General features: G+C 36.9%; 1 protein-coding gene across 5 annotated transcripts in view; it reads left to right on the forward strand.

The window, feature by feature from the left end:
* The window catches only part of LOC150088466 (uncharacterized), a 266,563-nt gene extending 255,383 nt beyond the window's left edge, over positions 1–11,180 (forward strand). For all 5 annotated transcript variants that reach the window (XM_090369525.1, XM_090369524.1, XM_090369528.1 and 2 more), the window contains one exon: positions 9,955–11,180. In XM_090369525.1, coding sequence (XP_090225651.1) covers positions 9,955–9,964 — 10 coding nt within the window. In that variant the 3' untranslated portion in view covers positions 9,965–11,180. The remainder of the gene's footprint in view (positions 1–9,954) is intronic.
* Positions 11,181–16,191: the final 5,011 nt, after the last annotated feature.

The raw sequence follows: 16,191 nt of genomic DNA on the forward strand, positions 1-16,191 counted from the left end.
AGCAAAACTTCAATGCAGAAATTATATTGAAAAATTATGCTATTTACGTTAGCGAAATATGTGAACATTGTGTTGTAGGTAAGTTGCCAAAATACAGAGAACAGTTCGTGCGTTCTGGCTTCCGGTGATTTAGCTCCAGTTCCTCAGAATCAATGAGCCACATCACTCTCACGCACACGCCAGCCTACTGCATTCCTTAGTATATATTTTTTTATTCTTTCCTTTACTCCAAGTCGTGTGTTGACTGCAGTTTGCTCAAAAGAATTGCCGTTAGTGTTTTTACTCGGTGTTGCTGACCTTTCCCTGTACTAGTGGGTAGCTTCAATGAACACCGGGAACTTAATTTGGTGTAACAAGGCTTAAAAAAAAAAAAAAAAAAAAAAAAACATGCACCACATTGGGACTGTGGTTATGTAATGAAACGAAAGTGTTGTTTCTATTAATAGCTACAGAGCTGTCTGTGCCGAGAGAGAACGCTTACTAGCTGCTATTTAATTAAAGCACCCCTAGGTGCTTGGACTTTCTCCACTGTTCCCATCCTTTCTGCGTGTTCTTAATCCGTACTTTGACGGGTCTTACGAACATCAAGGAAAAGAACAGCTCGCTGGCTTAAGAAAATGAGTAGGCCTGAAAACGATTAACTTGTCAACTGTGAGGCACGATGGCAGTTTCGTGGTTATTTGCCCCGGGAATAGTGCAGTACTAAACACGTCGTAAGTAACAGTCATCACTTTGGTAACAGCTTTAATATCTTAATTGTCTCTTAATGTAATGATTGTAAAATCCTGTCTTGTACAGGCTCAAATGCTGCTTGTTAAGAACAAGCAGTTTTGCTATAACATGTTCTGTTCAGAATTGTATTATTTTTTTTATGATCTTGGTAAAAGTTGACTTGTCAAATGAGGGCGTCACAGTTTCAAAAAAAAAAAAAAAAAAAGACTATACATGTCGTAATCGAGTGAGGATAGGGGATGCTAGGTGGTAATTGATTTTTAATAGCTGAAGGTGATAAACTATCAAACATCACCGCAGCATGAGGTCCGCATTATCTACAAGACATGCCAAGCGTTCGTCAGGGAGCAGAAGTTGAAGCTCAAATTTCAGAAAGGTCATGCTGACTGTTTCTTGGAACATGAATGTCTTCATAGCGGCAGATAACTTGCTGAAGGCTCCGCTATGAATACCGAGAGGTATGGCAACCTTCCGAAGATCATCAGATCAAAAAGCGAACAGTGTGGATTGCTGCTATCCAGGGGTAACTGTTTTCAACTACTTCAATGAGTAGTTCCACTTCATATATGACTGTATCACTACTGAAGGATTTGTTCCTAGAAGTTACACACACACACACACTTCATCAAACGATTATCCACGTTTTGATCACTTGAAAGCAGAACCGTAGTGATTAATAGGGTTCAGTATGCTGTGCAAAGAGTAGTTCACCGACCAACCAGTTGTTTTCACTTGATTCGCTCTAATACCAAGAGCGCTTAAAATTTGTGGAGACACATCATACTCCACGATTGTTTGACCAGCGTGAGTTACTGTAAAGTACAGTATATTTTGGCTTATGCCACGGTTGGAGGTACCCAAAGCGTATCTGCGCTGGATTGATCAACTGGTAACATAAGCGAGAGAATTTAAACTTTTGAAAGTTGTTTTGGTTATAATAAGTAATTTTCCATAACTCTTAGCTAAGTCTTCTTTCTTAAGTATTCATTTTTTTGTTTCTTCCTCTGTAAGGAATTTTCAAAAATTGGAAAAAAATAAAATAGTATAAAGTAATACCAAAAACAATAACGCATGTAACGATTTTGTATTATTATATAAGTTCTGTATCGTAATACAAAACTTATAATATAAAAATAGTGCAAAGCAACATCAATTACTCTGCTTGTTTAAAGGAAATACACAAAACTTATTAAAGAGTAATACTGATATAAAGCGAATATTCATATTTGTTTTTCTTGAATTCCTCTCCATTTGTGGATATCATGATGAAACCATTCCCCCTGATCCGTAGCTAAATGATCCGAGATTTTCAGGAAAATCATCCAAATGCGATTACAAGGAATGAAGTTTCAACCAAACTCCTTAAATTTATTGAGCACGTTGACAATGTGGATGGATCCTTGTTATTCCTTAAATTTTTAATAATAATCTTAAAGGCTAATCCACGCTAGTTTTTGATAATCATCAATACTCTTTGAAACTCTTCATCAAAATTTAAAAGGGACCGACGTCCCTTTTTAAATTTTGCTTCTGAAAGAGCAGGACATTTGCCATCCAGGTATTTGAAACGGCCTTTGTCTAACAATTTTTTGACCTGCTTTATCAAGCCCAGTTATATGTGAAATTGGAGTAATACTACTTTTTTTTTTTTTTTTTTTTCGGGTAAACCGGACTTCCGCATTCAATATTTTTAGTACCTGGCATCGGGCTGACTCTGCACGACTATTACTCTAAAGTTCTCTGTGTGTGCTCTGCTGTTCCATTCACACAAAAAAATTTATTCGAGAGAAGGTCCGGATTTGTGCACGTATCCTTCGGGTGAACGGTATAGTAATGGGAACAAATGGTGTAAATTATTGTTAGGAATTCCATTTAGACTTCTTTTTGAGCAATCAGTGAACAGTATTCATCCCGTTTGATTGTAATTCGTGGGTTGCATATTACTTGAGGAATGATTTAGAGTAACTTTTTCCTCATTCTTCTGAAAATTCAACAATCAGTAATTTCTCTTAAAGCTTAAATGTGATCCGATTTCAACAACAGTGACCCATTTCTGTAAACATAACTTTTTGTGAAAAATCTGTACGTGATGGCAAAAATTGGATACTGTTTTTGGAATCAGCATGCAGGAATTATATACAACATTTATGACGGTAAAACCATTCGATGTAACTTTCTCCGAATTCCAGAGAGAGAGAGAGAGAGAGGAGTGGAGGATGGCTAAACATTGTGGAAAAAGTCTGCGAAAATCTCGTCTTTAATCCCCATTGATTGCCATAGTTATTATTAGTTATTTTTTCGTGTTAATTGCATCTCCATTCAGCTTTGAGAAATAACATGACGCCTTAGAATAGAAAATGTTATTCCCAAACACGCTGCTTTGTAAGCTGTATCCATTTTATTTGGCAGATGGCGCTTGAATCATTTTGTTCTGCTAATGAGTTTACTGAACCCATTATTAGGATGAAATTACTGAGTTGGGTTGCAAATTTCTGCACTCCTTCAATGAAGAACTAATTATTTACTTATCAGAATCGGACATCTCTGGTCCGATTCTGATAAGTTTAGAAACGCGAAACCCCAAAGAAAATAAACCTTGACTATTTCTAACCCCCCCCCCCACCTGAGAAGTAAGATTTTCGTTTGAGGTAAATGTATATTCTAATCCAAAAATAAAAATAAAATTGTTTCCTTGTTTTGTAATAGTTCCTTGAAGTGATCGAGTACTTTTATTTGATTAGATGTTAAAATTGATTATACGAGGAAATGTAGGATAGATACAGAAAAATCGTGGAGTACTGTAATATAGAATTGAGGTTTTTTTTTTTTTTTTTTTGACTGATTTCCTTTAATGAGTGTAGGTAAAATAAGCTTATGATAATAACACGCTTGCTCGTAAGTTTAGGTTTTTTCAGATTCTTTTAATTATTACGTGAAATCCAACCGGATCGGATATGCAGTTTCACGGGAACATGAAAGTAATTTTTTTCTGACTGGTGTGAGAGAGAGAGAGAGAGAGAGAGAGAGAGAGAGAGAGAGAGAGAGAGAGAGAGAGAGAGAGAGATCGCAATTACCTAAGATGAGATGGCTGAAGATTTTGAATTTAGCTATGTTTCGCATAAATTTGATCGTAATCATGCTTAAAAAAAAAGAGGATAAGTTGCTCCCCGTTTCGGAAATAGTACTGATTTAAATGGATGTATTCTGGTAGAACTGTTACTGAGTTTGAGTCAGGTTAAGCTAGGCAGTAGTTTCGGACAGAATTGAAGTACATCCATGACGAATGTACAAGTTTAATTTTCGAGAAAGAAATAATCAATCCCCGATTTTGATTGTATTGATCATGTGTTGTCCCAATTTTTTGTTTTTTGTGCTGGTAGCTGAGTGCTTTTGAGTTGCCACTTAAGCAACCAATCAACTTTTTTTTTTTTTTTTTTTTTTTTTTTGTGGAGAAGGGGATGGAACCAAGATTTCTGCTTCATGGGTGGGTAAATTATTGTCTTTTGGCATCTTGTAGATTTTACATGAGGTTTTGTTTGTGTATACATCAAAGGTGTTCCATCTTATTGACCATCCCACTATTAAATATGTTCATTGAACCTCTTCTTTGCATTGAAAGTAATCCAAGTCTTTGTGATCATGGAGATCATGACATGCTGAAAGTTTTGGGTTGGATTTTTGCTGGTACTGGCTTGAAAGCGGGTATTGACATTTCAGACTTGTGTTGGTTAAGTACCAACCCGAACTGTTTTACGCACAAAGTCAAGTCTCCGATTTGATCATTTTGGCTGTCAAGACAACTGGGTCAGAGTCAGGTAGAATCGGATTTAGCAATTTAATATAATCTGTACAGGAGATATAACCAGAGTAGTAAACAGAATTCTAGACAGCACATCACCCTGAGGAACTCTTGGGTTTACGTTTATGGGGTTATTTATGGTCCTATTCGTTAGGACAGTTTAAAGAACTGTCCTTTCATGTTGCCTTTCAACATGAAAGGTATTGTGAAAATAGAATTTGGGTAGGAACTGTACATTTTGAACTGTTATATTTTACTGCCCCCTCTATATTGTAAATACAGGTAGTTTTGGTTCTCTTTTATGTCCCTCCTTATTGCGTCTACAGACAATCGGTGGGGGAAAAAAAAAAAAAGTCGTAATTGAATAAAACTGACTAAACGAACGCATGTGTTGTTAGATAATGTTGTTTTAACGTAGTTTCCCAGAATTGAAAGTATTCTGAGTGATATTCGTCTCGGCAAACTTCATTTCCATTGTTCCTGTGATGTCTAAATTTTTGGCAAGTTAGACATTTTCCAAAGTTATTTATTGCATGATCATAACTATAGTTTCTGCATGTGTTATTTCTTGCAATTTTTAAATTATTGGTAAATGTCTTCGATTGTTCTAAATCCAACGCGTTACGAAAGCGATTGACCATTTCTCTTTCTCTCCATCGAACCATTTAACCCCACTCCCCCAAGCTACCAGTTTTTTTTTTTTTTTTTTTCCCCTGCAGGTCCCATTTACCTCTGAATTCTCTGGAGCGAATGGTACACAAGTACTAGTTACTGTTGTGGAAGTGCGACCTTGCAACCCTTGGCTGATAGTGCAAATGCTTTAACCACTTCGCTACATCTACCGTGAAAAACTTTTTTTTTTTTTCTCTTTATAAAACTTAAACCCTATCATTTATCAGTCCTTTCCCAGCCTATTTCACAAGACCTTTTCCATTTAAGATTTGTTTCACGCTCAAAGAATGCCTTTGTGCCCCCAAATTGTTAGTCAAAATCACAGCAATTCAGTATGACTCGCCCACAGTGTGGTAAGTTCGGAATAACTCCGAAAAAATTAACTGAACAGATACATTAAGTAAGGTTATTTAGACATTAAGGGAAAAAAATAAAAAGGAAGTAATTAAATATTCGAATGATTTTAGCGACCATATTTTACAAACCAGTAGTTAGTATTGCATGTATTAAAATTGGAATTTTTCATTCAAAGCAAAGTGCAAATATTTAAAACTTGGACTGTCCAGATTCTTTACATTATGCTCATAATTCGTTCTTTGCACACCACTAAGAGTGTCTTAAGAAAGGAAATTCAGATATACACTAATGTACAATCTACAGAGTAACAGCTTATATTATTTAAATGGCGTCTGTCTATACTAGCAGTCAGCTTGGTTTGACACAGATTAAAAAAAAAAAAAGCAAGTGATATTTAATTTTACTTATTAAACAAGAGGGAGGAAAATGTTACGTATTTGAATGTTTTCCCCAGTTCCCTCTTGTGATATATTAATCGTGTGTGATATTTTCAAGATAATACCTTTCATTGATTCACTGTATCATTAATTACTTTCCACAGATGTTTTTAAAACAATTTGGCATTAAAGTATTGGGCACTTCCCAAGTGACTATAACTTTTGTAGCTTATAAACACTGTATTGACTATCGCAAGAGATAACTGATACAAAAATATCAAACAGTACTGTAATTAAGCTGCCTGTTTTAGTTTTAATGAAAGTGATTAGGTTTTCAATATGGCTGAAAAATTTTTCGGCAGACATTCAACTGTGAATTTCCTCCCGACCTTCAACGTATCAGAATGTAATATGAGCCATGGCTTCGTATTAGTCCATTGTGTGAAAAATACAACATAACGAAAAACTTAGTGCTACATGTGGCAGTCCACATGTAGCATTAAAAAAAACCCATCTTATTTTGATCAGTGGGGCTATAGCCCCCATGATCCCCTACTTGGAACCACCCCTGACTGAGTTGTAGAACAGGACACTAATAAATACGTACGAAATATATAGAGCAAGTTGACTTTGATGTTGCAGCAGGTTGAAAACTAAACTATTTTATGAGAACATCGAAACGAATTCATCCCCGGAGCCATAATCTTAAAAGGCGCTTTCCAACATTTCGTTATTATTTATTTATTCAGTTGATTGCAAATTACAATCGCCCCTTGCACGGCATTCAATCAGTGGATCCACAGTGCCAGATGTCAACACTGCAAACTATTAGTAAAGTGTGAAGAATGTTTTGTGGCACATTAGGTTACCCTAAGACCAGTAGATCATCTGAATGCCATAACCTACATACACAGGGTGTATCATAGCACGTGGGACCCACTTCAGAAATATTTAGGACCTTAAAAAAAAAGCTCGTGTAAATGTAAGGCTGATTTTACCTTGTTTCTGAGTTACCATTTTTGTGTTTATGCTTACATTTACAGGAAATGCTCAAAATGACCACCGTGCGCCTGAAAACAAGCCAGAAAACGCGTCATAGTAGACCACAATTAAGATGGTCCAGACCAAATCTCAACACCGTCCATTTGGGTTTCGTATTACTGGAGAATACCCAAGCCAGAATTTCGGTCAATCTCTGCGCGAAGCATCGGAGACTTCATATCTCAAATCGCTTCCTCCCAAATCGGAATTACAGCACCTCGATGCCGACTTGAATAAGTTCTGCTCCAATAAAAACCTATAGGAAAAGGTCTTAGCAGCTCGCTCGAATTACAAAAGCCAATGAGAACAAGCTCGTGCACCTCTACACCATCTGCCAAGCTCTCCTGTGCTACGACAAAACTCGTTTGCTACGTGTGGGGGTAAAGTCTCACCATACTCACGCGTCTTTAAACAAGAGCGCATCAATGCATCTCCACAGAGAAGGCATGAGGCTATTCGTGTATATTATTGTAAATTTAACCTTACGTGATGTAGCATGTGAGGATTCATAATAACATGTTACTTTTTTTTTTTTTTTAATTTTTACTTTTTATTCGTTGTTTATTATTTAATTCTGATGTGAGCCCATAGCCTTTGGCTGTGACGGGACAGTTGCAACTTTACCTATATATCTATATTTTATTATCTAGTTGCAATAAAGATTTTCTCTCGCCTCACTCGCTCTAAAGTTCCAGGAGTTTGTCGATTTGCTGGTCTGGTGCTGATGGGTCTACCACCATCTAAACCCAGTTTTGTAAATGAACCAGTCCATCATCTAAAACCCGTTTTATAAATGAACCAGTTTCCACAAGGCATTCATGTATTCTCTGAAAGGTCTTATTTGGTACAAGACGATTAGGGAATTCTGCATACAGACATCTTGCCTCGACTGCATCGCATCTAGTAAGTCCATACATGTGATGCATGTTTGCCATCTCCTGATTTGAATAAAAATACCAGTATCATAGCAAAATGCACAGTATTAAAATGTTAATAAAAAAAACCCTCTAAATGTAGCCCCTCCCCCCTTGTCAGGAGAACTAACTGAAATCACTCAAAGAACACTACAGTACCTTTTAACTATCAGCAAGGTCCTCTATGAGATATCGAGCACTGTTTGTAAACAATTGATCGGAGCCAGCTATGCTGACAGTTTATGGAAAGAATTGTTGGAACATAGAAATGGCTGTAACTCAGAAACAGGTGAAATTAGATCTGTTTTCATTAACTTTTTTTTTTTTTTTTAGGTCATAAATCCATCCCTGAATTGGGTCCAACATGTTATGATACACCCTGCATATTGCACAATATATACCGGTAGGTGTTTAAATTAAAAGGCACCTGGATCTGTCTTGCGTTTTTTTAAGTTTTAAGACGGTTTGTCGTCTGAATCCTGTCATATTGTTTACCTAATGCTCCGCGTTTTTCTCAGTGGGAAAGTTGTTCCTTGTCCTCGGCTTAGCCTAATGACGTCATCAATGAAACTGGGAAGGGAGGTAGGGTTGTATGTGATGTACGCTCTCATTACGCGCGTTTAGCTGTATGCGAGGTGAGTCACGCCCCCTCATGCTTATTTCCTTTTTTTTTTTTTTTGAACAAAAGAACCGGTAGTAAGCTCAGTCCAATTTTAATATAAAATTGAAAAATTTCATCCCAAATACGATTTAAAAAAAAAAAAAAAAGGTCCAGCCAAATAGCCTAAACCTAAAAGTAAGTGAGGTAAACCCCTGTGTCTTAATTTTAATATTCTGTATCTGTATACAGAGTGTTTACCACCAACATCATCTTCGGAGGTTGTAATTTGATTGTATAAATCAAAATCGGACCCACAAACATGTTCTGTTACTGCAAAAAAATTTTTTGTAACTAAAAAGAATTCTTGTATAATAATTAAGATTGTAAAGATACTCAGGATATTTATTTTTTTCCTTCGTTTTATTTTGTATAACTGGAGACTTATGCTAGTGAAACATGGGTGCTTAAAAAAGGACGAAAAATCTTTAAATGTGTGGGAAAGGAAGATATTAAAGAAAATCTTTGCCCCGTAAAGTCTGGGAATTATGTAAAATAAGGACAAACCAAGAGCTGAAGGAACTGTATGGAGAACTGGATATAGTAGGGGTGATAAGAGCTCAAGACTTAGATGGGCAGGCCACGTGATACGAATGGAGGAAAACAGATGGCTAAGGAAAGCAATGGAAGGGCAACCGGGAGGAAGAAGATTCAGAGGAAGACCGAGAAGGAGGTGGGTGGATGACATAGAGAACGACAACTTAGGGTGAGACGATGGAGAACAATGGCCATTGAAAGAGACAGCTGGAGGAAAATCATTGAGGAGGCCAAGGTTCTACAAAGATCTTAGCGCTGTGGAGTGAGTAAGTATAACCGGTTGAATGCACAAATTTAAAAATTCTTCATAAAAGGATGGAGATGAAGAAATGAGCAGAATATACCATCGTCCTAGATGCCAGATATTTCCCCCCGCTATAATGTATTCATTTCTAAGTATTTTTATTATCTGAAGTCAAGAAAAATTGTACATAATAGATTTCATTTAAGTCATTCAGTACGACTTAGAAGAATGAACGGAACCTGTAACTACCATTCATCAGATATTTTCATTAATTTCATTTGGTTGTTCGTCGAACAACAGTGAAATTTCTGCAGAGATCAAACATCCTGAGGTACATCAGAGATAGATAGGACAAGTCTTTTGTTTGTTGTTTTACCTCGCTCAACATAAATTAATAGAATTGCTCATTTGTTTACATAGCCCATGCCAGTAATTTGAATGTAGCATTACATGTTCCATTAACTATGTTAATAAATTCCATTAATTATTTCTCTACTTTGTCTATTACTTCTCTTTTCCCTCAGTATTTCTGCCACTTTTACTTTATTACCTTATCTTTATTTTCTCTTACCAATTTTTTCAGTTAAGACGTCCTACTTATGACTTTCTTTTTTGCATTTCAGATTAGAGTGAGACTACTCTGAAGACAGTCTCCGGACATAGCGGTTTTTTTTCAACTCGTTACTTCCCGTTACCGTGGCAACGCCGCAGTGGACGACGGGACTGACCTTCACCGCTGGGTCTAGTGGGCACTGGAGCACTGCACGTGGGGGCCATAGCAGCCGTGGACTGCCTCTAAAGCCGCTCAGATGCACAATGACCTCAACGATAACTGGCAGTGAATGTGAGGCAGATGTGTTCGTGTCTCTGTGATTCGTTAACTCCCTCTTGGAAGGCATTTCTATGGCTTGTTCGGACCTAGGGGACGGTTACAGGCGATCAAAGAAGTCACTCAACCACGCTGGCTACCGGAAGTAGTGACAAGTAGAGTTTTGGCCGTTATCCGTAGTATCGACCCAAAACTAAATGGTATCTAATTTTCCTGAGCCAATTCCTCCTCCTTCCCCCACTCAACCCCATTCCCCTTTTCCTCCCATTACACACGTGCGCTTTCGCTCACGAGTTCCGTTTGATCCAATTCATATCCCTCCCAAGGCTTTGATGTCTTTATATGATCAGTGGTCCAGCTACTTTCTCAAAGGATCGCGAACTATGGAGTCGACTCATGGTGGTGTATTAGACATAGTTTCATTCTTCTGACTGGTTGATGTTCGTTGTTAAAGAATTAGTGGGGAGTTTTCTGCTACGTATAGGATGCAGATTTTGCTAAATTGTTATGAGCTTGAAGTAACTAGGACGTTTTTTGCTTCATTCGTCTTACGTTGTCTTCGACTGGTTTCCCGTCAGGCTGAGACTGGGACAACTTTAACATTGTAGTATATATTCTAGAGATGTGTGCCAGGCAGCAGTTTGTTCTCCATCATTTACACTCGTTTTTTCTGGTTCCAGCAAATATATAGTCGTTCCTTGCTGGGTTTCCAGTGGAATAGTTTTGGGGTAGAAGTTTTCGTTATCACTGGATTAGTATAAATCCACAGTGTTAATCCACCGAGAGGGCATTACTTACAGTATCTATATATATAGTTTCGATGAGTATTGTGTATATATATATATATATTATATATATGTTTTCTACGATTTCGTTTTTTTTTTCTTTTTTCAACTAGAGATTGACTTCTTACTATGTTGCCTGTGACCGAACCCTCCTTCTGAGTCAGGCCAACCAATGTCCCCCTGATTTGTTCCATCTGTACCACTTTTGAGGTTATTAAATATATTCAGCATTTAATTTCGTCTTGGTTTCATTTTTAAACGAGTTAAGATTCTTACCTTTTTTAAAAGTTAAAAACTTCATTTCCGTCAAAATTTAAGTATCATCGCACGCAGTAAGATGAACGGCAATATTTGCATAGTTAAAAATGCAAATTACTTTTTATTTGGAATAGGCAGATAATAGAAGTACTTCCGTTCCAAGTCAAAAGAAAAAATGGATGCATACAATTCATTTAGAGTTTTTATTTTGCTATACCCAAAATACTGTCAGCAGTTGTATAATTTAAGCTAGATTTTAATTACAAAATGTCCTGTGTCGGTGCTGGGAAAAGACATTTTGCTCTTGCATAATAATATCAAACACCTTGCCTCATCTGATAAGCGGATGGGACTTGGAGGAACTCGGAGAACTGGAGAAACTACATTCTCGAGCGATACGATCACCAAACCTATCTTTCGTTTTTCTAATAAAACTACCATACAAAAAGGAAAGAAGTTATTAATTTTTTCCAACATTTATTGAACTAACCTGTTAGAATGAGTTATTGGAAGAAAATGTTTAAATTATATCTGAGGAAACCGGTATTGTAAGCCTTAAAATTGCAAACACGTTAATAATTCATAAATTACAGGAATGAAGCATCTTTATTATTTGAAAACCACAGACTTTTCGAAAGAAAAGAGATTAAGTTGGATCCTTGATAGATTTTTGGCGCCTTTGGGGAACTTTGAGTCGGTTTCTTTGGGACTTCATCCAGAGAACTGTAAATCTTATCTTATGGCGCGTGGTACTGTGGCTCGGCAATTTTTGTTCCTAATGATAATCATAGGTGGATGAAAGGACTCTCCCATTCAAACATAGCTGCTCTTAGCAAACAGGATAATAAGTACGGAGAGTATAAAATTGCCTTAGTTCATTTGTAGCTAAGCAATTTGTCAATGACGTAATTAAAAAAAGATACAAAATCGACCATAGCAGAAATGAATTAAGTAGCCTCCACTTCGATGGCAGTAAAACCTAATAATAATTATTATCCCAATTTCTTAATCCCTTTTGAATCGGGAGTCCTTTCACAACTGCGATGAGGTAGTTACGCCACTGAATCAGTTAAGTATTGGACAGTTTAAAAGAGTGGTTAATGATAAATACAAAAGATGTTTCTGCATGAGGTAGACAAAAGATTATTCAAATAATTTATAGGAATTAGAAAGTGACAGTCAAAGTAAATTAATAAAATTAGACACTCCATTTATATGGGAATGTTAACTCAACTTGGTGTAATTTGCGGTTGTTAGAAAGGGGGGAATCACGGTTGATTTTCAAATGGAAAAACGTCACTGATATGGTATTGGTATATCCACAAATTATACGAAAACTTCAAAATATGAACTGGTATTATGCCCATGCAAAAATATACAAGATTAAAATCAGTTTCACATAAGTGGAATTTGCTCCAGGTATTCAAGGGACCATCTTTTTTAGGTGCTCTGTCCCTACGTAACTTGTTTTTCTTTTACAGAGCTTTTCAAAAAAAATTTGGTACACTACACCATTCTTTTATGAAGTAATGTGTTCGTTGAATATCACACTGCCGTTAATGTCTACTTGGTATATACTCTAACTCCAATTATATGGACTTAAATGCTAATCCAGATGAATTGCGAAAGGAAAAAAGGGTTTGTTTCTCCAAATAAATTGGACAGAATTTAGTATAGAACTTAGAATAAATACTGTATGAACATTAAATATAAATTGAAAACACTACTCTGAGTATTGATGTTCATATGCGTCTAGCTGTAGACTGTCTTCATTATCTACTATTTCCTTGTGATGAAAAACTATGAGAAGAAACAAGGTTTGTTGACAATAGACTTGAATTTCTGTAAATTGTAATTTCCTAAAAATACATGCGAAGGCGGTTGTTCAGAGATGGAAGAGGAAAAGGTTGTCCTCTAAATTTAGAATTGGACAGTGAATGGGTGCTAACTGCAACAAGTGTTCGGACTGGTTTAGAAAAAAGTGGAGGCATTACAGATGCCAATTCAGAATAAAATTTCTCCATTCGTTTCTTTATCATTTGAACTTTCTGATGTATTTTGAATATGCAACCAGTCACGATGCTTTCATAACTTGAAATTTAATGTTTAACAGCACATCAATACTGTTCTCTTGCATATCTTCACTTTTCGAGGTCTTTTAAGTTGTAAACAGAAGTAGATGCACTGATGATTGTGTTGCGATTATTTCGCTGTTTAAGACCAAAGACCATTACACATTTTGCGTACTTATTTCATTTATAGTTGGCGCGTGTGCCATTTTATTCCAGATGATCGGATAAAACATGGATTGAGGTACTGTTTTTGGGGACTTTTATTTACACGAAATGGATTAGAAGTGCATTATTCTGCAAACAGACCCCTCAATCATGTTTTCAACACACTTGTGTTCCTTCCAGTTGGCATCTTTGGACTCGTTTAAGCACTGTTGGAAAGCAATTGAGAGAGTGCATTACGGGCCCGTTGTGCCAGTTTATTGTAACATTAATTTACACTTCGAGTTCTAATTTATGTTTAATAGACAGTTTGCTCGCTTCGGATACACTTTTAAACTTAATTTCACATTTTTTCGGTGTCGTTCAAAATTCTTTACCCAGTAATAATCCACGTTTTGAATATTTTTCGATAACATTTTTGGATGTATTGAACATGATCATTTGGACTTTCGAATATTCATGTAGGAATCGGTAAAACGTCCGTCGAGTAAAAAAAAATATGACCTGCGTAATAAATATTCGCATTGGCACATAGAGTAATATGTCCTAAAAGAAAAATTAAGTCGGATAATAGTGCAGTTTTCCAGTTAACCCAGGTGAGATCGGTAGTGCACCCAGAAATTGTCTGGGTGGGAGGAGACTCGTACGTTATGTTACGCAATCGGTAGCTTACGAGTCCTCTTACCAGATCTTTTGGGGGATTCGTAAGCTACCAAATAACTCTCGAAATGCAAATGATGTGGAAGCTGCAAAATTAAAAATAACTTCATCTCTTATCTGATGCCAATAATAGCTTTCTTTAGCGAAATGTACGTAATCATGCACATTTAAACCACCCAAGCTTTATCCACCGTTTCGTGATATGTAATAAGGGAACAAGCGTGTACTACCATCTTCCCATCCCGCTCCAAACTAAAGATAAAAATCATTGTCATTATTTCAAGACAGTCTTTTGTCTTGTCCTCCGAAGATATCTGGTTGCCCCGATGCATATAATTGGAAGCTCAGTAACGAAGCCAGTTTTCACAAAATTGGCTTCGTTCCTCATCCTGCATGAGTATCAAATCCCAAAATGAACAATCGCGAAGAACGTATCGTAAAGAAGTCTAAAAAAAAATCTCTTCTCCCTGAAGGCAAAGGGAAAGCAGAGAGATTCGATGAACTAGCGTACAACAGTCCCCCTTTGAAAGGTAGAACTCAGTCGTATTGCGAGTGTTTTTATTCCGAAGTCTGTATCAAAAGTTATTGGTCACATAGCGAAATGAAATATTCCTATGTTTCTACGTGCAGTTTCCATTTACGATTAATCTCCATCCACTAGAAAACAACTAAATCAGGGCGTAGTCGAAATGAAGAAACAACCGGCCCTTTCTCCCATACCAGTGTAAGAAAAATGGCAGCGGGTGTGCCTTGAGCTCGTGTGACTGTATTAATGCCTTTCCGAATATGTCCAAAGTGCGTGCACATTTCCGCTGTTGAAACAACTGACCATTAGAGTAGCAGTTTCCTGCACCTACCCCACCACCATTTCCTTGAAGCACGCTCTATTAAGACTGCAAGATATGATTCGTCAAGCAGTCGTAATACTAGCTAGAGTAGAGAGTCTAAGTGCCTTTCCTCTCTGATGGTGTTTTAAATATGAACAAATTGCCAACCTATATTCTAAATAAAAGCTTTTTGCCATTCTTCTGACCTTTCATTAGGGAAGATTTAAAGGCAAATAATTCTTGGTAATGTGAGTAGATATAGAGGTCACGCCTGTTCCCTCGCAAAGAAATCAAATGGTACATAAAGCACTAGGAAAAAAAAGTTCCCCAGTTTGACTATAATCATGTCTTCCATCTTCGCTATATTTCAATAGTATTTACACAGAAAGATGTCATTTTAACGTGCAGTAAAAGCATATTCGGAAGAACACAAGTGACCCCCGGTCATTCAACGACCTAAATTGCAAATGGTAGACATTTGCGTTACTAAACTTGTCCACATAGAAACACCAGTTAAGACAGGCTTGTAGAAGTAACGAAGTTTTATCGACACCTGTAATCTTGCAATCTCAGAGAAATTAGACCGCAGTAATAGTGTAGGTCAAGATCATTTTTGTTCAGTATTTCGAGAATGGTCGTTAGCGTATTGAATTAGGCTGGCAGTTGTTGAAATTGCTTGAAGAAATTGCTCCTTTTCAAGTTACGCTAATGGACGGTAAAGAAGCACCATACTCCAACATATGTCTACAAACTGTATCGACACGGCGGTCGATTGTTCTGTTTCAGGGATGAAAAACCTTTTTTTCAGGAGGAAACATAACCCTCGCTAATGTCCATCTTGGACTGGTATGACTAGAAATTAGAGAAAATAAAAACTCCACACGAAGTGTATATACTTGGTTCTTAACAATGCAGGTTCAAGAACTCAGAATCTCAATAGAATGCTCTCCAAACCAAAATATTGCCTTCACCGAAACCTTTGTCGCTTCCGCACTAGTGTGACTGTTGTTGTTTTTCCATATCTTATGAAGCAGCAATCCTACCTCTGATCTCTTATGATGGGGAGACTTGTGGCTTTTTTTAAAACTCATTAGTTAAGTTAGTCGACTTTAGACGAAGGTTTCATGTTTCTCCATCCTGCAAATATTTATTAGGTGTGTGTTAAGCGTCAAGGCAGTGAGGCATCAGTATATTGTTTGTAATTGCGTGCATTCTTCGGTCGGTTTGCTGTTTATTTGAAGACAAAAACCATTAAACTCTCACCTAA

Source organism: Mastigoproctus giganteus, chromosome 3, assembly GCF_048544385.1.
Source record: "Mastigoproctus giganteus isolate SK-2022 chromosome 3, ASM4854438v1, whole genome shotgun sequence".
NCBI lineage: Eukaryota > Metazoa > Arthropoda > Arachnida > Uropygi > Thelyphonidae > Mastigoproctus > Mastigoproctus giganteus.